Source organism: Catharus ustulatus, chromosome 7 (genome assembly GCF_009819885.2).
Source record: "Catharus ustulatus isolate bCatUst1 chromosome 7, bCatUst1.pri.v2, whole genome shotgun sequence".
Classification (NCBI taxonomy): Eukaryota; Metazoa; Chordata; class Aves; order Passeriformes; family Turdidae; genus Catharus; species Catharus ustulatus.
In genome coordinates this window covers 7,366,366-7,388,254 of record NC_046227.1, presented here as the reverse complement: position 1 = coordinate 7,388,254, position 21,889 = coordinate 7,366,366, and the positions used below count along the sequence as shown (strand labels likewise).

Below are 21,889 nucleotides of genomic sequence, written 5' to 3'. Positions count from 1 at the left end.
GGTGCCATCTTTGGTATGTTAATTGAGTGAGCTTTGGTTTCTTTATTCTCATTTGTGTCATGAGGGGTATTTGCAGGTTTTTTTCAGAATAAATCCCTTCTTAAACCTGTACTGGTTGTAAATATCTATGGACCACTGTGTCCATAGATATCTGTGTCCATTCTTGCTCTTCAATTCTCTAAGCTCTGTTCAAATAGTAATGCATGTTTACAGGTCAGCAGTTTACAATTTCCTGCCCATTTTGCCCCAGTATTGCTTTCTATAAAAGATACATGGCAGAAGAGAGGTATTTGGACTCTGAGTAGCTTTAGTTGTCTGTCTAGGATAGGTATCTAACAGACATAGATATTTCAACCCCTACTTCTCTCTTTCCTAATAAAATCAGGAATAACCTGGTTATATTATAAATGACTATATAAGAAGTTTTTATTGAAAGAGTTGTAGTAAACCCATCTTTACTTCCTAACAGCTTCTTCCAGTTCTTTAATTATGTTTATGTCAGGTTGAGTCAGGGAATCTGGATCTTGAAACATCAGACAATCAAATTTACATAGATTCCCATCAAATTAGCTAAGGTTAATTAGGTACCTGAGGCCCAAGCACCGAAACTAAGATCAGCTGTAATTCCCAATCCAGTGCAAAATACTCACAGGAGGACCAGGGAGACCAGGGGTACCAGGAAACCCTCTGTGACCCTTTATGCCAGTGCTGCCTCGTTCACCAGGTTCACCTTTATCACCACGAGGACCTTGAGGACCCTGTAAGAGTAGATTTGCAATAAAAGGAAGATAGAAGGAGATAAGAGCACCGTCCATACAACAGAAATAGGGAATGGAGGATACCACAAGTACTTAAGATATAACTTACGGCAGGACCACGGGCACCAGCAGGACCAGCAGAGCCAGGAGGGCCAGGTGGACCCTGTGACATGGTAAGAATGAGAAGTTATGGATCACTTGGAACTGCCCAGCCCACCCTCTTTATTTCCAGATCAGCTGTGTGTTCACAGCCAGCAGGTGTTGGAAAACAAGGGGAAGCTACACACACACTAGAATCAGCAGGAATCCTAGCCAGGCCATTTTTGTACCAACGTCAGCCTGTCTCAGCTGCCTGTAGGCACTGATCTGTACACTGCACTGCAGCCCTTCTTCCCTCTCTCAGTGAGGTGCTCAGTGCTCAGTGTGCTGGTGTCAGCACTCCTGAGAAATAACTTGAGGGCTTCCAAAGTTACTCCCTTAGTTTAAATAAATAACACATTGCTTGTGCTGCATGAGCACCACATGGGATGGAAATCAGGACAGAGCCTGGTGGGATGCTGTGCATTTTGGCTTCCTTACAGAGTCCATGAATCTTGAGGTTAATTTCTGTAAGTTGTCAGAACATAAACTCTGACATGTCTTTCCCCTGGATATTCTTATAGAACAGGTTCTTGATGTCAAGAACCTCTGACATTAACAAAAGGATGACTCTTCAAAACTTCCTCTCCATTTCGGCATGAAATGGACCTTGCATAGGAAGGGTATGTAAGTAAGCAGTAATCTATTTACTTTGCTCTTACCTGAAATCCTCTTTCACCAGATTTTCCAGGAGCACCAGCATTGCCTGCAGGTCCAGGGTGGCCAGGGGGTCCTGGAGGGCCAGGAGAGCCATTTTCACCACGGTCACCCTGTAGATAGAAAGGGGTAATAAATATGTTTTATAGAACTCAATATAAGGAGTATATAGTGTAGAGCACAGGAGGTTCAAGCAACAAATTACTTAGCATATATACATGACATATATTGCCATGTAGTTCATGTCTCATTTATTGGGCAGCCCAAGGATATTGGTGATTTCTTACTTTGCCTCCTGGGGATCCATCCCGTCCAGGCAAGCCATCGGAGCCAGGATTACCCTGCAAAACAGAGTGGCACAGTTTGTTCATAAACTGCATGGCCAGCAGACAGCTTGTTTCCCAGTAAGCTTGAACAAGGCTCATCAAAGAAAGAGTTTTCAAGAAGGAAGAGTTCCTGGTAAGACCTGCATTATTTTGTAGGCAGTACAGTCTCATGCTCTAAGCAAGACAGGTGGTGTCCCCAGGCAGTGAGGGGGATGGCAGGGACAGGAGACAGAATCTGCCCAAGCCCCTGTGATCAGGCTCTTGAGGGAGGCCTTGTCCACCTTAAAGCATATTTGTCCTGGCATCTCCCATTTGTAACTCACAAGCTAGCAGAGAAATCCCATCCACTCACATCTCTGCCAGGCTCTCCAGGTAAGCCTCTTTGGCCGATGGGACCTTGGGGACCAGGAGCACCACGTTCTCCTGGGATTCCATTGGAGCCTGGTTTACCATCTTCACCCTGAACAAAAAGGGAAAGGATTCCATTCCAGATAAGGCTCTTTGGAGATACCAGTGTATTTTGTATCTTATTAGCAATGCAGGGATTTTGAAGGAGACCTAATGAAGTGAGGGAACAATGTGGCTTTGCTGGTTGTGAATACACAAAACAAGAGATAAACAAGAGGTAAACACTTGGCCAAAGTGGTTTCTTTTAATTGCTAGTAATATTCATGCAAGGCCATTGAATATTCTTGCTTAGTTGTCAATTAATGAGGAACAAACAGGTATGTCTCTTCTTATGTGCCCAAAGACAATGGCCAAAGCAGTTAACCAAAAAATGCTGGTCTATCACTGTATTGGTAATAAAATACAAACCAAGCCTCACACCACATTTTCTGAAGGGACGTGAGGGTACTTATCTGTTTGGGTCATATTATTTAAGAAAGAAACATATTGAGAATGAAGCAAGGGTAAACAACTAGTGGTAGGTGAGACTATTACTTGGATCTTGTACCCAGGAGGGGTTACAGCCTCCTTTTCATGACCTTCCCAAAGTGTGGGAAGGGTCCTAGATCTATATAATATAATATAATATAATCTGAAAGATAACCTTGCATCCCACAGCAGCTGGATATAAGACATTTTAAAGCCTGACCTTATGTACGTAAACACAAATAACTAAATTCTCTTCTCTCGGGCCTTAAAAGCATTAAACCCCCCAACAACCCCAATACATTAAGTTTTGTCTCTCTAAGTTATTTTTAGAGCTTTTTGCATCTCTAGGCTATTTTCAGCAGCTGGGCCAGGGTTGTGTCACGGTTGAGGGTGTAGCTGCAGTGAAGGGCTCTCACCTTGGCCCCTGCCATCCCGGGTGGGCCACTGGGGCCACGCATGCCTGGCAGACCCGTGCCCCCGCGGCTGCCGACGATGCCTTGAGGACCTGGCGCACCTGGTGCCCCCTGTTTGAGAAAAGGTCACTTCAGTCAGTGGGGGCATCTTTAACATTCCATAGCTGGCTGCTTGTTCTGCACAGACATAATCCCTGTCTCCTGGTGGCACAGTCCCTGCCTGAAGGGACACTTACCCTCTCTCCTTGTGCTCCTGGGGGACCTTTTTCTCCTGGTACGCCGGGCTCACCCCTGATTCCAGCAGGTCCTGGACCTCCAGGAGCACCAGAACTACCGGGGGGTCCGGGGGGCCCATCCTTGCCTGCAGGCCCTGCGTTACCAGGGGGACCTGGACTACCCTAAAAAAAGTTTTAAAAAGGAAAGTGTGAGCATTGATCTCATGAAAGCCAGCCAGACCCAAGTCACTGCCTGAAGGCAGATTTAGGGTCCAGCTCCACGCACCCAAATTTGATCTGGTGTTGTAAGAGAATCCTTTCGTGCATCACTTTCACAACTGGTATTTTTTATCCCTGCTGTCTGGACATACATCTGCACATTTTGGATGCCCAGTGCCTGCAATGCATCCAACACAGGGTACACATTTCTTACTCATGGCTCTACCACAAAAATTTGAAACAGGAGCAGGCCCTTCTGCTTTCTTGAATCTCTCCTGCCATATGCCTTTAATATGGTGTCTTGGACATGTGCAGAATGAAATGTCTTTCATCACAGTCTTAGCTGAGCCGATGAATGGAAAGAATTGCATTGACCTTAATGGTACCTTAATTAAAATCCTACTTTATCCTCCATACCATAAGGAGAGTAAACTCATTTTTGCAGATATTTTTCCTGAAGCATAACCATCCTATTCAGAATGTTTTTGTATAATATATTTTAACATATTAATATATGTCTAAATGTATCCACAAAGTAAGACTAAGATAAAAGGGGGATAAACCAACTTACATTGTTACCAGGGGGACCAGGTAGACCACGAGCACCAGGGAAACCAGCAGCACCCTAGAGGAGATCAATACTTTTAGTTGTCATTTTATGAAGACTGGAAAAACAGGAACAAATTGATTTCTATACACCTGCTGAATTTAAATTATAGTAATGTTTTGTTTGAAACCTGAATTAAATGTCCTGAAATGGAACAAAAAGTCACCTTTTTTTTTTTTTTTTTTTTTTTTTTTTTTTTTTTTTTGCAACAGGAGGTCACATATTCTCCTCAAATTTGAGCTAATGGCTTTTTAGAAAGTTAGCAAAGATGACAAGTAAATATAATAACTGTTGAGATAAACCACTGTAGAGCTTTGGGTCATTGTGTCAAAAGCTATTTTGGCACCTTACTTATATTATAATCAATGTAATCCAGATCACTGCCAATACTAAAGTCATTGAAGTTCTTATTTTTCATTTACATCACATTTGTTGTAAACAGAGGCATTTAGCAGTGACTAAATTGAAGAGATACTCACAGGCCCACCAGGAGATCCACGGTCTCCTTTTATTCCTTGGGGACCAGGTGGACCCTACATGGAAGGAAGTAGATAAAGCAAATGATTTGATAAAGATTGAAATTATAGGAAATGTCAATATGTTTCAGGCAGTTCCTCTCCTTGCACTTGGGCCCAGCACCCTTAGGCTGAGGGAAGGCTGAGGAAACCTCTCAGCACCAACAAGGAGCATCAAACACTTACTGGGGCTCCAGGGCCGCCCTGTGGACCTGCTGCTCCAGGGGGTCCAGCCTCTCCTCTTAGACCAGGGGGGCCTCTTTCTCCTTTCCCACCAGGTTCCCCATTTTGGCCCTGTAGAGAAATGATATTGTTATATCACCACTCAAAGAAGCAGATGATGCTGTGACAAGAAATGCTACCCAGGTCCTCTTCTGAAGGGAATTTAAATATTAAATTGAGTGTGAATGCAGTCAAACTCTACTGCCCTACCAGTGCAGGAGGGGAAGGACAAAGTCATGTTGCCCTGTGTGTACCTGAGTACAGGAAGAGTAGTGTAGACACTTACTGGAGCTCCAGGGAAGCCAGCAGGTCCAGGAAGACCTTGCTCTCCTCGTTCACCCTGTGGAAAACCACATGTCAGCAAGGGAAGATGTTAGGAAGATAAACTTCACTTTAAAAGTTAGAGAATACTACTATTAAGGCTGCTGAAGTTTTTTTATCGAACCAGCCTTTGGAGGAAAAACATCTAATCCAAAACAATAGTTGCTCCAAAGTGCTAAACATAACTGTTCAGGAATTACCTGATAATTATCTAAAATGTGGTAAACTTAACTCAGCTAAACCTGTATAAACCCTGAGCACAATCCATGGTGTTCAACTGAGATCCCAACATGTTAAATATTAAAAAAATAAGTATAAGAAATTGTATTTTTAAAAGTTTACTTAACTTTAAATCAAGATGGACATGACTGTTGCTCACACTCTTGCCTTGCCCTGTCACCACAGCCCTCTGACCCCTTTTCAGTGTTAAAAGCCTTGACTTTCTGAAGCCTTTAGTGCTTATAAATCCCAAGAGTCAACAGGAGCTGAATGTGCTTAGTTTATTTACACCCCAAGCCACATGTACTGCTGATAGATTTGGTGCAGCACTGACATCTACACCAGGCAGGAGAAGCCATGGTGAAGTTATAGAGGATGGAAGAAAAGTTGTGTCACTTACAGGACCTCCACGGGAACCCATTGGGCCAGGGGCACCTGCTGGGCCAGTCTCTCCCTGCAAGGAACAAGGATGGTCGTGGGGTGTTTGTCTAGGTCCCCTGAGGCAGCCCCCCTTGGGGACTTTACTGTACAAACCCCATCAGGAGGATTCTTTACCTTGTCTCCAGGTGGGCCAGCAGGACCAGGAGGACCGATGGGACCTACATTGCCCTAAACAATTGGAAAATTAGAAAATTATATCTTTTGTATCAAAATATGACAATGTTAACTCCTCTCTTTTGATCACTAGTGTTTATGTTTCATTGCCAAAGGTACTTAGATGAAGCAAGTGTACAGTGCCAAGGTGCATTTGTACACCATGTTTTGGAGTGATGCTCTGAAATCACACCATTTTGCAGTGAGATCTCCAGCTAAGTTATTTTTTTTCTCCCCCATCCAAACCTAATCCAAAACCAGCTGAAATTAATAGGTCTCTTTCAACAAGAAAAGTGACCTGTTGCCCTAATTTTCAGATAGATAATGGACCCACGTTTCTTCAGCACATACTCAGCATCTCCTGACTAGCCCCCTGACTTATTTCTTTCTTAAAAATTTAATCTGTACCTTATGGTCTGAAATAATTTTTTGTATTTCCTCCAACTCAACCAAGCTGCATTTGTATATTTGTCATCTCTCATCACTTTCATGTATACACTGCCTGCAGGTAGTGATTTGATAGATGTATATGTTTCAAGTGTCTATTTTATGTGCATTTGCTATATAGATGTATAAATACATCATATTTGCTAACCTGTAGGAGTATTGTGTATGAGAATATTTACTACCTATATCTTTTTGTGATTCATTACAACATCAGTCAGGTAGAAATTCTATTTCATATGATTTCTTTCCCTCTAAAACATTGTCCCAGTCAATAACAATCTTTCTCAAAAAAATTCCATTACATCTACCCAAGGTGTGGAAATCACAAAAAAACTAGTATTGGGGTTTATTTAATTTACAAATCCAGTTTTGCACTGCTGGAATGAAACACAATGAAATTACAACTTTAGCTGTCCTAGATAGTATTATTTACTCTGAGGTTACTCATGTTCTAAGAGCTGGCTGTGTAAAACTCATGGATAAACTGCTGGATGTTTAAATACTCACTCTCTCTCCTCTTGCACCAGGAAGGCCATCAGCACCTTTACCACCGGGTTCTCCCTAGGAGGTTAAAGACATAAAAACCATGAGAAAAAGGAGCATGAGATGAGCCTACCTGGGGAAGGATCTCATGCTGAGGGTCTCTCAACAGTCAGATTTCTTTAATGAAACTGGGGATGGTGTTTTGCCCAGTTTTCAGCATCAGATACTACATTCTTTGATGAGAAAAAAACCCCAAACTGATACAAAATTAAGTCCAGGTCAAATTGTCTTCCTGTGGTGTGAAGTATTCTCATCATTAATTGGATTCATTAGAACTGTTTTGATTACCCATCCCCCAAGAGATCCAGTGCAGGAAAATATCTAGCATGTATTAAACTGAGGGGAAAACCCCATATATTTCAACATCTAGGAGCCACATCCTATTGCTAAATCAACAGTACTGCTACACAATCTGCACCTCTGAAATCAGGCCAAAGTGAAGACTCAGGCAAACCCAGCATAAAATCAAAAGTGTGTATGTTACCCTCTCCCCTTTTGGTCCAGGGTTTCCAGAAGGTCCTCTTTCTCCTGGCATTCCTTGTAAGCCAGGCAGTCCTGTGCCTCCAGCGAGACCAGGTGGGCCAGGGGGACCCTAAGGAGTAACAACAAATAATTAGAAAAAGCAAAATTTACACAAATGGTAGCAGAATAGCAGAAAAGGAAGAAATTCTATGGGTACCTTGGCACCTTCTGCGCCAGCAGGACCTGGTCCACCTCTTGCTCCAGGAGGTCCTGGAGGACCTTGTGCACCACGTTCTCCTGGGATACCATTTTCACCCTGTGATAAAAAATGTATTATTCTTTGTTTTCAGGCTCATATTTTGTTAATTCATTTATGTCATCACAAAAATTGCTTTATTATTTACCTTAGGGCCTGGGAATCCAGGTCCTCCAATATCACCTTTTGGCCCCTGTTTATGAGAAAATAAATGTTGGTTATGCATGAACTTTACCTAGTGCATCTGCATTGGCATCTTCCCTATTGTTACCCAAATCAGTCTATGCTGCTCTGAGGAGAGCTGAGAGCTGTCTGAATTTGGAAATACAATTCAGGAAGAACTTCTCATTAATTTTTTTGTTACTTCACAAGATAAGGAATTACTGCTTACTGGTTCTCCAGGTTTTCCGTTCTCTCCAGCTGGTCCTGGTCCACCAGGCAACCCCTGTATGAAGGAACAGTGTTATCCATGTTACACAGATAAGTTATGTATTTTCCATCTTCAGATTTTTGGTTTTGACTCAAAAAGATGTGTGGCCAACTCATTCCAATCCTTCAGAAAGAAGATGCCAATTTGATAGCTATGGGGTTTAAGTGACACAATCTCAGCTAACCACCTGGTTTGCAATGATGCAGAAACTTTTGTCAAGTGGTTGTGTTATATTCTATTATATTCAAAATATGATGTTATTGGGCACTCCAATGTAAATGTTCAGACGCCTATATTTATTTTATTTTATATTTTTGTGTGTTTGCGTTAAATAGAATTTTATATTTTGTGTGTTCTGTTAAATAGAATCAGAAAACAATAAACACACAGCACCTGGAGGCCAGGTGGGCCTGCTGCTCCTGGTTCTCCTCTCTCCCCTGGAGCACCCTAGAATCAAACAAATGAGGAAAAAAATCCATGAACTTGCCTGAGAACACTTCAACATGTAAACACCTCCACACCACCTCTAATCTATGCCTCCTCATTGTGACATGACAATGACATTCACAAGCTCAAAAACTAAAGTATGTTGGTGGTGTGGTATTTGCTCTTTTCATTCCAACTTTTAGATATGATTCAGCAGACACATTTTAACTTGATAGAAGTTTGCAATGTCATAAACACTAAAGGGAGCTACAATTCACTTCTGATTGGAAAGACCAAGAACTCTAAATTGACTTTTCATTTCAATCTACACCAGGTATACCTGACTCAAGTTTCTCCTACCAAAGTTTTGAATATTTGTTCATTAAATAATGGCAAAGAAGAGCTCTTTTATTTGTCTTCATAAAAGGAGACTTCTTTATATTATTAAAAATATTGTTCTTCTGCTAAATTCCCAGTTTCTATCTGTAGCTGCCAGACCCCCATCATTGCCTCAATGGGCCCACCACACTTACACTAGGTCCTGGAGGACCTGGAAGGCCAACATCACCATTCTTCCCAGCAAGACCCTATTCAAAGACAAAATTAGGCTATGATTAGAAAGTGATGCCATTTTTGTAAGACTCATCAAGTTATTATTAATATTATGTCATTATTAAACAAAATATTAGCAAAACTTACAGGTGGTCCAGGTGGTCCACCAGGGCCTCTCTCTCCATTCTTGCCTGGTGCACCCTAACAAAAAAGGTAGACTACATTTGAAATACTTGTTTGTGGTCAGTGGACAATCGTCTAAAGCAGCAGCGTGAGATAGCCCCACTGTGGAGCAATTTAATTTAACATTGGACTCATCAAGCACCCTCACAAATGAGGAGAAGTCCCACTCACCTCATTGCCCTTGGGACCAGGGAAACCCATCACACCTGGCTGGCCACGTGGGCCTGCAGGACCAGGTGGGCCAGAGCGTCCAGATTCACCCTGATTGCCCTGGGGTAAGATAAAAAGAAAGGAAGACGTGGCATCTGTGAGGTGAAATAAAGCAATTCCCAGGAGTCATTAAACATTGAGTGAGGGGGAGACACTGTTGAAAACTCATTCTGTTTTTTGCATTGCAACTCATATCCCTCTACTCTGCATTTCACACAGTATGAAATCGCAGTGTTTGCAGGCTGCTGCTACAATAATACAGCATAAAAAGTGCTCTGGCACTTAAAGCAAACAGAGAGGAGCCAATTAACCTGGCTGTGATAGCAACCTGTCATGTGGATAGGATGAGGGTAGGGTTGGGTCAGCAGGAGGACTGGAATAAAATATTTGCACAATGTACATACGGGAGGGCCAGGTTTCCCATCGCTTCCAGGGCTTCCTGGAATTCCGGGCAAGCCCTGCAAATCGAAGGAAAAAAAAATTAAAAATTTATATTTCAGTTTAAAATGCACATTATTAAGTTTCAATTCATAAGTATAAATATATGCAAAAACTACTTGCTTGTTATCATCCTCTTTAATAAATATTAAAATTCTTGCCATTTCCATTCCATGAAGGGGGAAAATTGGAGATAGCAAACAAATTTTGTCATTATGGGTTTATTGTTTTTCCTGAGAATGGTATATAAACAAGACACCAGACATTAATCAACTAGCACAAAAATTTTCTTTCATTATGTGGGAAAAAAACTATATTTAGATGGAAAAAAAAAGAATTAAACAATTCTGACTACACACCTCTACCTGGAAGCAACACAACGTGGAACACTTTTTCATTAACTTGTTTAAATTTCTTTATGTTGTATTTTAAATAATTCATTTTCATTGCCAATAAAATCTTGTTTATCTCCCAGAGGCCTGCAGCTGGGCTTTTGAATGTCAATACATTTGTGGTTAGGAGTTGCTAATTCTTAGTGCAGCTCCCAGAATGTTGTTCCATGTACACTTAGATGTCACATTCTGTCAGTCTTATACAGTAGGCCATCTCTGAAATCTTACTGATATGTACTGTAAAAACTGATCAACAGCTCATTTGCTTTAATTACAAATAAGCCAAAAAAATAAAACATATGTATTGAAATATTTAAATTTATGTCTAATTTAATTATTTAAACATTTAAGCCTGTTTACATAATAATTTAAATAGAAATATATTTAAATAAAACCCCCTAAACACCTAATGTTAGAATTTGCAGAAATGTAAAGAGCTAATGCAGCAAATCATCCCATGCTAACTCATATTTAAGGCATTTCTCATGGCAAGGCCCGGCATGCTCCGGGAGCCTCCCCAAAGCCTCGTGACTCCACTGTGGCAGTGTCCTGGGAACGCTCCGTGACTGCACGGTTACCTGTCCCACCATGAATGGGTGCTACTACTGCCTACAGGAACTCATAGAAAGGATTTCTAGTTGGACTCCTCTATTGTATCAGCTCAGATGAGCCATCTCTAGCAGAGCTTAGCCCATTTTCTTGGAGATGTCCTGTCTTACTCTCAATCCAGGAAGACCTGGGCCTCCGTCTTGTCCACGCTCTCCGGCAGGTCCGCTGGGGCCAGGGGGACCTGGGCTGCCACGCTCACCTGCAGGACCCTGGAGAGAGATGTGGAGATTCACAGCAAGGGAATCAGCATCATTGAATCTGAAACTGTCCATCCAAATTCACATGGATTCTCCAACTGTTTGGAGGTCTTCTTTGGAGGAAGATTTTTACCTTTTCACCTGGAAGTCCATTGCTACCTGGTAAGCCACGGAAGCCAGGGGAGCCCTGCCAGATAAAAGAACAAACCATGGATCATAGGCAATATGGCACAAGTAATAGTAACTGGGTTTTCTTCTAAACTATTTACTATTAGACTTATCATACTGAAAATTAATGGGAAAAATATATATTTAGTAAGAAGCACTGCAGACTATTTTGTCTTTGATTCTAGTGTTCCTGTTGAAATTATAGCCTGTCTGCCTTTATTTTTAGCTGGCCCTGCATCATTATTTATGAGTTTTCTAAATTACTATAAAAAAACAAAAATCACATTCAGTTTAGAGCAATTATTTTCCTCTAATTCAATACTGAGAAGAGCTCTCTTATATTGTTCTAATAGTTATATTTAATACTATCTTTATAAAGAAATTTGAATTATAATTTTCATTTTTGCAGCCCTGTTTATATGTTTAGTATGATTAATTAGTTCATTATGCATCTTTGGTTTCCTCATAGGTTTAGCAAATATTGCAATCAATTATTAAGTTAGGACTTAGAAGTAGCTCAGCACAATTTCCTTTGTTTCTGATGGGAACGGAAATCTAAAATTTGTAATGATCCTGCTATTTATTTTGTTGAATAAAAAAGTTTGTTCCTCTGTGAGAATTATTACATTTTAAAAAAATTATTTCATATACTAGCCAAAAAAACTTATTTGCAGTTGAAATATTGTAATGTAGAAGACATCCTGACAATATTGCTGTTGTTGATATTGAAGATGTATTAACAATAGAGACGTGAACATAAAGACATGTCTTGAATGTAGAAGAATTTACATTAATTTCACTTTCCAGAGCAGATATTCTTTGGATTATTTTTTTTTTTAACTGAGAAGTAATTTTAAAATTTTGATTATTTGTTCCCTTTGTAGTTCTCATCGTTTATGATTGCTTCTCAGCACAAGATCACTACTTCTTCTAGATCAAAAACTGAAAGAAATCAATTTATTTCCAACTGAGATAGATCCAAGAGCTGCTATTCAGAGGAGAAACTAGATAAGAATTCTCCCCAGTTTCACATGTGGAATTTGCTGAGAAGATATATGGAGCCAAATTTCTCCTGGAAGTGTTTTGAACGCCAGAATTTTCAGTCTCTGTCCTAGCTCCAAAGGTTGTGTAGCACAGCTCACCCTTTCTCCAGGGGTACCAGGTACTCCGTTCTGCCCGGGTTCACCATTTGCACCTCTTTTCCCTTCCTCACCAGGAGGCCCAGGAGCACCTGGGGTGCCATTTTCACCCTGGCAACAACAGAAACCAAACCCATCAGTGAATTAGAAGTCTCCAAAAAACCAAACAAGGTTTTGTATGGGGAAACATATTTCTCTGGACACATTTTGAAATCACTTACACGCTCGCCTTTTGGGCCTGGATCTCCTTTTGCACCATCCTTACCAGGGTCTCCCTAAAAAGTAGAAAATCCCATTAAAATTATGGATTCCAACTGGGCATCATTCTAGAGCTACTAGACGTACTGAAATATTAGGAAGTAGACATGATATTTCAAATTATTGACTCCTTTTCTTTATTTAACACTCTGCAAAGAAATCTGCATGCATTGGCTGAAACTGTAAGTGGAAGTCATGGGACTCCTTAAAAATCCAGTAAAGGAAAGAAGTGATACAATCTTAAACACCATTGAGTAAAATTTTATGTCTGTTCTTGAGCTAATTCAGACATCATTGAGTCTTTTGTTTAAAGTCCCTGTATATTCTCTCTGATAAAGATGTGGTGTAAGGCTGTAAGAAAAGGGCCTGCTGGGGTGTGACAGTAAAACCAGGTACAGCTCATGGGGCTTATGGACTGTGGACTCAGCCCCTGGGAATTAAAACAGGTGAAAATGGGATTGTAAAACAACAGATTTTGTCTGATGTAGCCAGTATCTGATACTGCCAGTAGGCAGTATCTTTGCTGTATCTGAATTGGCAGATAATTTAGGAAAGCAATTAGGTATTATTACCATATTTATGTATAATCTTTATATATAGCAATACCTATATGTATGAAACAAAATATGTTATATATATATGAAAATAATTGCCTATTTTCATTATAAAAGAATTTATTAAACCATTTCAAGAGATTAGGAGAAGATCAATGGGGTTTTTAATGGTATCACACTTACTTCCACCATATTTGTTTGTACAACCAGTGTGAATACCATTAGTAACTCACCGGACTGCCTTTTGCCCCAGGGTTTCCACTTGCACCTGGAGGACCTGGAAGGCCACGGCCTCCTGGCAGACCAGGAGCACCAGGAATACCAGAAGGTCCCTGCAGAGAGAGAACAACATAAAAAGATGAAGAGAGAATGTCTCTGATGGACTCTACCCGCAGTGATCCTCACCAACACAGCGAAGCAATGGCAGGGAGGTGAAAAGTACTCACCATTTCACCCTTGTTGCCAGGGCTTCCAGCTCTTCCAGGAGGGCCCTGGAAAAATAAATAACTGAGTAACCAATGCTGCTAACCCAGGACGAGAACAAAGGTCTGCTAGGGCTCTGTGAAGAGCAGGTGACCCAGCACCTCTCGGGTGCCAAGTGTTACTGACGTACCTGAGGCCCAGGGGGCCCAGCATGACCCTGAGGACCAGGTTCTCCTCTCTCCCCAGGACTGCCACTAGCACCAGCAGGACCAGGAGGACCAGCTTCACCCTACAGAGAAAAACAGTAAAATGAGAAAACAAAGGCATCTTAGTAATCTCTAGGGCAATCAGCATTAAATTAATGGCTTCTACCACTTAGTGGTGTTTTGTTGTGGCCATGAAGGTGATGAGGACTGGGTTTGTCTTGTGCTGCATATGGCAGCACATCTGCTCTAGGTCTGCAAACAGTGTAATAGCAGCCAGGAAAAGAAGGGCTCATAAAACAATGATGTAGAGTGACATAAGCTGTGTAACTAGAGAAAGGACTAAATCCCATATAGTTATGTGTCTTTAGCTGAATACCTTAAAACCTGGAGAGCCTGGAAATCCTGAAGTTCCAGGGGGACCTGGGGGACCCTTAAAAGTGAAAGAAAATACTATTAATGCAAAAGGTAAAAGTCATATGGAATTAATCTTAAGTTTAAAAAGAGAGTCTGATTATGGGATTTTTCTCTGAGTAAGGAAACACCTGGAAAATAGCAAATATAAATCATGCTGTAAAAGATGAAATTTGGCTAGTCCTAAAATATCACACCTACATCTTAGTTACCCTGACTTTTACATATTCAGCTGAATTTCTGTGTTTTAAATTTAAAAACATAAAATCTATCATTAAGGAGATTAAGTTATAAAAAACTTTCAAAATTTGTTCTAATTATAAAAAAAGAAGGAGAAAAGAAAGCCAATACAGCTCTTACACATACAAGTAGACATGATCAGGTTTCTAGGCAGATGGGAAAGAAAAACATTTGCCAACTCTAGACAGCTAAATAATTTATTTGGTAAGATCATTCAAAATTTGATCATCATGAAGTATAGCAATTCCACCCATCTATGTGTTCTCTGAGAATAATCTGGGTTTGGACTTTTACATTTCATGATTTACAGTGTTAAAGCTCTCCTACTGCACTGTGTCCTTTCAGTATATTAACCAACAGAATTACAAAATATAATTAAATAAAATGCTCATTGCTGAACAAGTAAGTGCACCCCAGTTTCAGGTTTGCTGGCACTGCAGAACATCAGTTAGAAGTAATTAGACTGAAGCAATACAAACACTGAAAGTCAAAGTTGCCTTACAGGTGGGCCTGCTGCTCCAGGAGATCCGTCTTTGCCGTGGGCACCCTACAGAAAGAAGAGAGGTGTTGGGTACAGAGCACTGCCCTGGACACAGAACCCACATCCTTTCATGTCTGTGACTCAGAGGCCGTATTTTTGTGTCTGTACATTCCCACTTAGTTGACTGAGACCCAAGTATTCCTTAAATGAGAAATTCCAAAGTAATAATTAACTAAATATGTTGTAAAGAAATATCCAACACATTACATAACTTTCACTGAGATAGGAAGATGTAAAAATACATTCTTATTAAATGTCTTAAGGAAATGACAGCTACAAATCATTGCTTGTATGAATAGGTAAGATTGCAACAGATGATTCACATAAAAGACTAAACTTCACTTCAAAAGCCTGATGAACACTGATGACTTAAACCCTGTTGCCTGTCTTGTAGCCATGCTAGACCAGACCTCTGCTGAGGTTTGCAGTGTCTGCACAAACAAGGTGCTGGCTGTAAACTGCTTTGTTGATTGTGATGAATGCTATGAAGTAAGAATTCCTTCAGAGCAAGGGATGTACCCTCTAACCTGTCAAAGGGGACTTTTATAATTTCCCAAAAGTTACTTCTGAGATTGCATTTTTTCCCTCTGCCATCCCCTGCCACTCTTTGTTTCCACTCCACCTCCCTGCTTCTCTTTGCCAAACCTGAGCTTATGCTGAAACATTGAACTCTTCCTGAATAATTTATTCATTTTAAAAAGTGAAACAGGAAATAAGATGGCGAACATGTTGTGGGTTAAAAGTGTTACACCTTTAATTGGGGACTGGAAATTTTCATGTGAAATTTTTACAGATGCTGTATAGTTTTTTGCTCCTGTGCATTACAGCTGCTTTAAGGAAGCGGGGAATTCTCAACATATTGAATCCAAATATGTGCTACCTCTGGATGGAAACAAGGTTTGCAATTACTTACAGGGCCACCAGGATTCCCAGGTCTTCCCCTTTCTCCAGCTGGACCTCTTGGTCCCTAGAAAACACATCAAAATGTATCTGTTAAAGGGCTTCTAAGATAAGATGGCTGAGCAAGGAGACATTGCTCTTATTTGTATAACTCACTGTTGTCCACTGCATGCAGTGAGTAATTACAGTTAAAAGAATGAGGAACAACTCAGCTAACATTTAAACACTCCAGGATGCACATATTTACCGGTTGGCCCGGTGCTCCATTTGCTCCAGGAAGACCAGTTTCACCCTGTTATGGAGAGAAAACAAAATGAACTTTGGTGAGAACATTTTTGGTTTATTCAAGGGGAACAAACACAGAAAAAACCCCAATTTTTTATCCCTTTCTATGGGGTGCTGGGTGTCCTCAGCATGAGCTGAGTTCTGAGAAGTCTAAATAAGTGTATAATCAAAAATTAAACAGGAAATAAAAATCAGAAAGACTCAGTTTTTAAAATACTATGCAAGAAAGATGACTGAGATGTGTCCTTTTATTTTGGTATCTCATATTTATTGTGGCAGGAGAATTGGGACATGATGTGGTTCAGAACATCTAACTCCTTTGGATTATTTTGTATTCTCTTCATGGAGATATTGAATGGGTTTCTTTAATGCTTATTGTATTTTTATAAGTGTTTAAAATGCAAAGTACAGCTGTACAAAAAATAATGGGGATCATTACTCCACCTTCTAGAAAGATGACACTCTAGATTTTTACCTTTGGTCCAGGAGCACCACTGTCACCTTTGGCACCATCTTTTCCATCAAAACCCTGTGGGAAAGTAAAACCATATCTGTGAATTTTATTCCTCCTGTATTCTGGAAAACTTGATTCCTCTTGGCAAAATGTTATGTCCACAAAAGGGGCATATTTTCAATAATGAGTGCTATCAGCTATTGGAACCCTTTTTTTAGCATTAGGGATGGGGCTCTACAACTGAGGTAACCCCAAGTATGAAAGTTTAGATTACATTGTGCAGAAATTAACTTTCATTCTATGATTCAGTCTTGGAAATGATGACTGAAAGATCACAACTGTGTAACACCATAATTCAAGGAGAGTAACAGACTCAGCTATAATCAAGAAACTCAATACTTACTCGTTGGCCTTTCATCCCAGGCATCCCAGGCATTCCAGGATGTCCCTTATGACCCTAAACACACAAATATAGAAAGATTAATAAATTGTGTAATTATTGTATGAAGGGCACAAGCCAATGTTCACTATGTGTCATATTCACTTGACTAACTTGATATGACAAACCAAAACCTATGATTAGAAGAACATTATTGTGAGATTTTCCATACCGGTAATCCAGGGATTCCACGATCTCCATTCCTGCCTGGTCTTCCTGGTTCTCCCTGTTGAAAGTAAGTTTTTTTGGTGTTTTATTACTGCTTGATTTACTGGCAAAGCACTACTTGTGGTAGAACAGTGAGTTGGAGTAAGCAGGTGAAACTTCCACCAAAGACAGTGGTGGTCTTGCAAATCCTCTCAGGGTGACATTTTCCAGAAGGCAGTGTCAGAGTGAACTAACTGCCAGGATTTATAAACTAAGCTTTTAACAGTGTTCTAGTTAATTTCTAAGTTACTTCAAGACAACCTTTAGCACGAGATGATCCTAGAAAACTTATTTTTCCTGGTAAAACACTCAAAATGGACTCAACACAAGCTGTGGATATTTGCACCTTGCCTGGTACTCCACCTACCTGTTCAGGACTCCCAGCTGTGACACAGACAATGGTGTCAATGGCTGTAAGTCCCATAGTAAGATTTAAAGGGAGCAGAAAGCTACCACTATTGTCTGATTTTGTTTATAACTACCAATTTATTTTGCACCAAATAAAAAGCATGCTTCATGCTTATGTTTTGGTTTTGTTTGGGTTTTTTGGGTTTTTTTTTGTTTTGTTTTTTTGTTTGTTTTTTTTAAATGAATCAAATTACTTGCTAAACTTGAACTTTTTATGGAATGGACAATTAGACCTTGTGTAAACTAAATTTACTTAAAGTCCTGTTGTCAAATGGAGAAACAGGGATATGTTAAAAATTCTCAAATGCAATAATATCAATGTGCTCTATCATCTTGTGACTTAATGAACTTTTTTCTCCCTATTAATAATAACTTGATGAATAATAGTGAACTTACATCTTTTCCTGGTGGACCAACTGGGCCTACCATCCCAACAGGGCCTGGAGGTCCCTGTAGAAAAGTAATTAATATTAACTACATTAATAACAAATATTAATTATTTTTCAAACTAAAAATGCATTAGCCATCATAAAAATTTGCATATTTGACATGCATCACAATAAACTGCAAAACTTCCATCTGCTGAAGTGGTGACACAGATTCCTGAGATCATGTCTTTAACATGCACAGTGGCATTGAATGGGTACATACGGGTGGGCCAGGTTGTCCTGGTTCTCCAGGGGAGCCCTGGTATCCAGTAGAGCCCTGGAATGCAGCAAAAAACTCAGTGAAGATGTGAACAACTGCACAGACCATTTCATGGTGCTGTTATATTTCATAATCTCATCATTGTAAGGAAAACCGTAGTCAGATCAGTCTACAAATGACCAAAGGTGAAATTATCAGAATCAAGCAGAACATGCCTCCAGGAAATTGGAGTTAAACTGCTCCTCTAAAAGGAGATGGATGTTTAAAAACCCACTCCTTGGTGTGTTCACAGAATGGGTATCCCACTTTCCTTTACCTCCTGTTAAAATTTTGTATGGATAGGCATTTGGGAATGTCAACAGGATGTCAGGCAGTGGTATGTCTTCAAATAATGTTAACTGACACCCCATGGACTTGCAGAGATCTCAAGGGGTACACAAGGATTTAAGCCAGCACAGTGTATTGCCCTCAGCTCTTGAGTCTTGGTGAAGGTACAGCCCAAGATGACATTTATGCATAAAATTCTTCAGTATAGTATCCAGATTTATCAGTTGAAAAGTACTTAATATTTATGAGAGAGAAAAGGAGGAGCTCATATAAAAGAATACAAGATTATTACGAGAAAATTAATGTTACTTACAGGGGGACCTGCATGACCAGGTGGGCCAGGGGGGCCACTGGGGCCAGGGGGTCCTGGAAATCCACTCTGTAGGGTAGATTAAAAAACAGTAGTGTCATTGATGTCATATAGCTATAAAGCTTAATACAGTTGCAACAACCATCAAAAACTGTGAAATAAACTTTTACATAATTAGTTCAGAGAAAAATCCTCAGTGACTTGCACTTGGTACAGTAGAAAGGAAACAGCAGCATATTCACACAGTGCTGAGGAAATGCATTGTCTAGTTGTCCCTCAGAAAAGGCTTCACTGGGTTGCTCCTTTCAGGCTCAGCTAACATACTCTCAAGGCATTTTCAGAGCTGCAACTTTTCATTTCTGAGTCACTATTGCCCTTCTCTAGACCCCAGAGGGATGCTCAGAGCTCTGCTTTTCAGCTGCCTGAAGGGGAAGAATAGAAAGTAGAACTGGATTTGTTAGACAATGTCAGCTTCTCTGCTGTGTCACTGAGCTTTATTAGCCCAACACTAGAGATTGCTCGTGACCTAGAGATACATTGAATTAAGGCCATACTTTTGTTGTTGTCAGTAAGGCAAACATTTTCACCAGTGAAATCTTTTCTGAAATTTAACAGTACTAAGCCATAAGAAGGAAATGAGGTCTGGACTAACCAAAACCTCAATATTTCTACTTCTTGTAGTAACAACCACAAAAGCATTTGATACTACAAAACAGAGAACATTCAAAAGTTAGCACAGTGGTCTACTGCAACAAAAGGGGGTTCTTTAAAAAAACCCTTTGTTAAATTAAACTCTTCACATGTTTCCTACAGCCAGGAAAATCACATATATTGATGACAGGAGGATCATTGTGTCCTGCAGTACTGGCAGAGAATTCCATAGTTATTATTGTATGTAAATTGTTTGTAATTGCATGTACTGTGATTCATGGTATATTGTCATATTGTATCAGAAAAGATCATGTATTACCATTTTATGAACCTAATTTTCATAACACAGCAATCAGTTATACAATACAATTATCAGTATTGCTGTACTATATTGGCATATCTACACTACTATACTAGAAAAAGAAATAATATTAGTTCAGTGTTGTATTTTGGCTAAAGAAGTGAGCCATTTTAACATTTGCCATTTTCTAGGAGAGAAATACAGCAAGAGGCAGAAGTGTGAGGGTTTGGGAAATGGGGTAGCCTCTGATGTGTGAACACAATGAGCAGTCCCTGTTATTTGTTAGAACTCATTTGGTATAAGGTAACTATAGATCCAACCAGAATTAAAACCATCAACTCATCAATAGCAATCAATCAATTAGACATAGGGCTATAAACAAATGAGATACAATTTTTTTCAAGTTAGACACTGAGGGGATAAATTGATAGTTAGGGTTATGTTTGCTGCTGGAATCCCCAGACTTTGAACAGATGAGCATCCTCCAATTAGAGAACGTGCACTGGTGGAAAGAGACAAAGACAGTATGTGGAGGTTACATGGGCAAGTGAAGAGAAACTGTGATGGAAAGCACAAAATCAGTCTACAAGTGGTGTAAAGCCATGGGATTGCAGCAATGGAAGATGTGTCATTGAGGAAATACCAGGCATGGTAAACACACATGGCCAGTGTTGGTACTATATTTCATTGGTTTGCTAATATTATTAATTATTTCAGTTTGGATAATTATTCATTATGAGTATTTAAATTGAAAATTGATAAATTATAATGTAATAAAGAAATTAGTCTATATAATGCAAATTATAAATGTTATTTAGCTCTAGTGATTTCAGCCACATCTGCCTGTAACTGCTGGTAGTTACTTTGAGGTCATGTATGCTACAATGCAACATAAAAGCCCTTATGACCTGAAAATGTACAGACAACCCTGAAGATGTTCTAGGGTGCTCAATAAAGTAGTTTGGTGGGGTTTTTTAACCCGAGTCCCGTAGTCAGAGCACAAGAAATCACTAATAACTTCCAGGGAAAAAGCCAAAATAGAGAGCAGTTAACCATAGTTGTTAACTGGAGGTGTCTCAGTTACCTGCCTGGTTCAGCACATGCCATATTAAGACACTGTGTAGCAGAATGTAGATGGTATGACAGCTGTGGGTGAAAACTGTGAGGAGTGAATATGAATAAATGAATCAACAAGGACAAAAATGTATGGTTGAAGGAGACAAATGCATGGATGATCATATTAGCAAGTGAAGGAGGTAGAAATAGATTAAAATAAAGGTGAGAAAATAATGACTGTATTTGAGGAAAAAGAGCTGTTGTGATTAGTAAACCTGATTTCACAAGATGATCCAATGGAACTCCCTCCTTCCTTCTTCCCCTCCTCCTCCCCTCATTTTCTTGGAACTGCCTTGATATGCTACAACATGTGATTCCCAAACGATATTATGCAGAACTGAGCTGAAAATGATGATTATGTTTAATGAAGCACAGCCAATTTCCAGTAACTGCAATTCACCACACCCTCTGTGTAGCAGAATGCCTGAATTAAGAACTCTTCATGTTAAATATCTCTAAATCCCAGTGCCTAGAAGGAGAATCAGGAGGTGTAACATTCAGATTTATATTAGACATGAAGCACAGCTCAGGTATAACTCTTTGAGTAGTCCATGCTTTTTCTCACTTAAAAACCTGAAAATCTTGGATCAGGTCTAAGAAGTAGATACAGCATCCTTAGTACACAGTCTGAGTAGCTGTGGGCAAAAAAATGGTAATTGTAAAAAGAAAAAGTGAAAA

General features: G+C 39.9%; 1 protein-coding gene across 1 annotated transcript in view; it reads right to left on the bottom strand.

Moving 5' to 3' along the window:
- The window catches only part of COL3A1 (collagen type III alpha 1 chain), a 49,036-nt gene that overhangs the window by 4,715 nt on the left and 22,432 nt on the right, over positions 1 to 21,889 (bottom strand). The window contains exons 6-45 of the mRNA XM_033065321.1: positions 19,147 to 19,212; positions 18,510 to 18,563; positions 18,255 to 18,308; positions 17,416 to 17,469; positions 17,208 to 17,261; positions 16,826 to 16,879; positions 16,313 to 16,357; positions 16,079 to 16,132; positions 15,127 to 15,171; positions 14,350 to 14,403; positions 13,958 to 14,056; positions 13,791 to 13,835; positions 13,578 to 13,676; positions 12,754 to 12,807; positions 12,536 to 12,643; positions 11,359 to 11,412; positions 11,139 to 11,237; positions 9,994 to 10,047; positions 9,551 to 9,649; positions 9,344 to 9,397; positions 9,178 to 9,231; positions 8,612 to 8,665; positions 8,180 to 8,233; positions 7,937 to 7,981; positions 7,750 to 7,848; positions 7,555 to 7,662; positions 7,035 to 7,088; positions 6,042 to 6,095; positions 5,887 to 5,940; positions 5,233 to 5,286; positions 4,911 to 5,018; positions 4,689 to 4,742; positions 4,174 to 4,227; positions 3,405 to 3,566; positions 3,172 to 3,279; positions 2,232 to 2,339; positions 1,841 to 1,894; positions 1,559 to 1,666; positions 868 to 921; positions 651 to 758 (exon numbers count right to left, since the gene is read on the bottom strand). Coding sequence (XP_032921212.1) covers positions 651 to 758; positions 868 to 921; positions 1,559 to 1,666; positions 1,841 to 1,894; positions 2,232 to 2,339; positions 3,172 to 3,279; positions 3,405 to 3,566; positions 4,174 to 4,227; positions 4,689 to 4,742; positions 4,911 to 5,018; positions 5,233 to 5,286; positions 5,887 to 5,940; positions 6,042 to 6,095; positions 7,035 to 7,088; positions 7,555 to 7,662; positions 7,750 to 7,848; positions 7,937 to 7,981; positions 8,180 to 8,233; positions 8,612 to 8,665; positions 9,178 to 9,231; positions 9,344 to 9,397; positions 9,551 to 9,649; positions 9,994 to 10,047; positions 11,139 to 11,237; positions 11,359 to 11,412; positions 12,536 to 12,643; positions 12,754 to 12,807; positions 13,578 to 13,676; positions 13,791 to 13,835; positions 13,958 to 14,056; positions 14,350 to 14,403; positions 15,127 to 15,171; positions 16,079 to 16,132; positions 16,313 to 16,357; positions 16,826 to 16,879; positions 17,208 to 17,261; positions 17,416 to 17,469; positions 18,255 to 18,308; positions 18,510 to 18,563; positions 19,147 to 19,212 — 2,847 coding nt within the window. The remainder of the gene's footprint in view (positions 1 to 650; positions 759 to 867; positions 922 to 1,558; positions 1,667 to 1,840; positions 1,895 to 2,231; positions 2,340 to 3,171; positions 3,280 to 3,404; positions 3,567 to 4,173; positions 4,228 to 4,688; positions 4,743 to 4,910; positions 5,019 to 5,232; positions 5,287 to 5,886; positions 5,941 to 6,041; positions 6,096 to 7,034; positions 7,089 to 7,554; positions 7,663 to 7,749; positions 7,849 to 7,936; positions 7,982 to 8,179; positions 8,234 to 8,611; positions 8,666 to 9,177; positions 9,232 to 9,343; positions 9,398 to 9,550; positions 9,650 to 9,993; positions 10,048 to 11,138; positions 11,238 to 11,358; positions 11,413 to 12,535; positions 12,644 to 12,753; positions 12,808 to 13,577; positions 13,677 to 13,790; positions 13,836 to 13,957; positions 14,057 to 14,349; positions 14,404 to 15,126; positions 15,172 to 16,078; positions 16,133 to 16,312; positions 16,358 to 16,825; positions 16,880 to 17,207; positions 17,262 to 17,415; positions 17,470 to 18,254; positions 18,309 to 18,509; positions 18,564 to 19,146; positions 19,213 to 21,889) is intronic.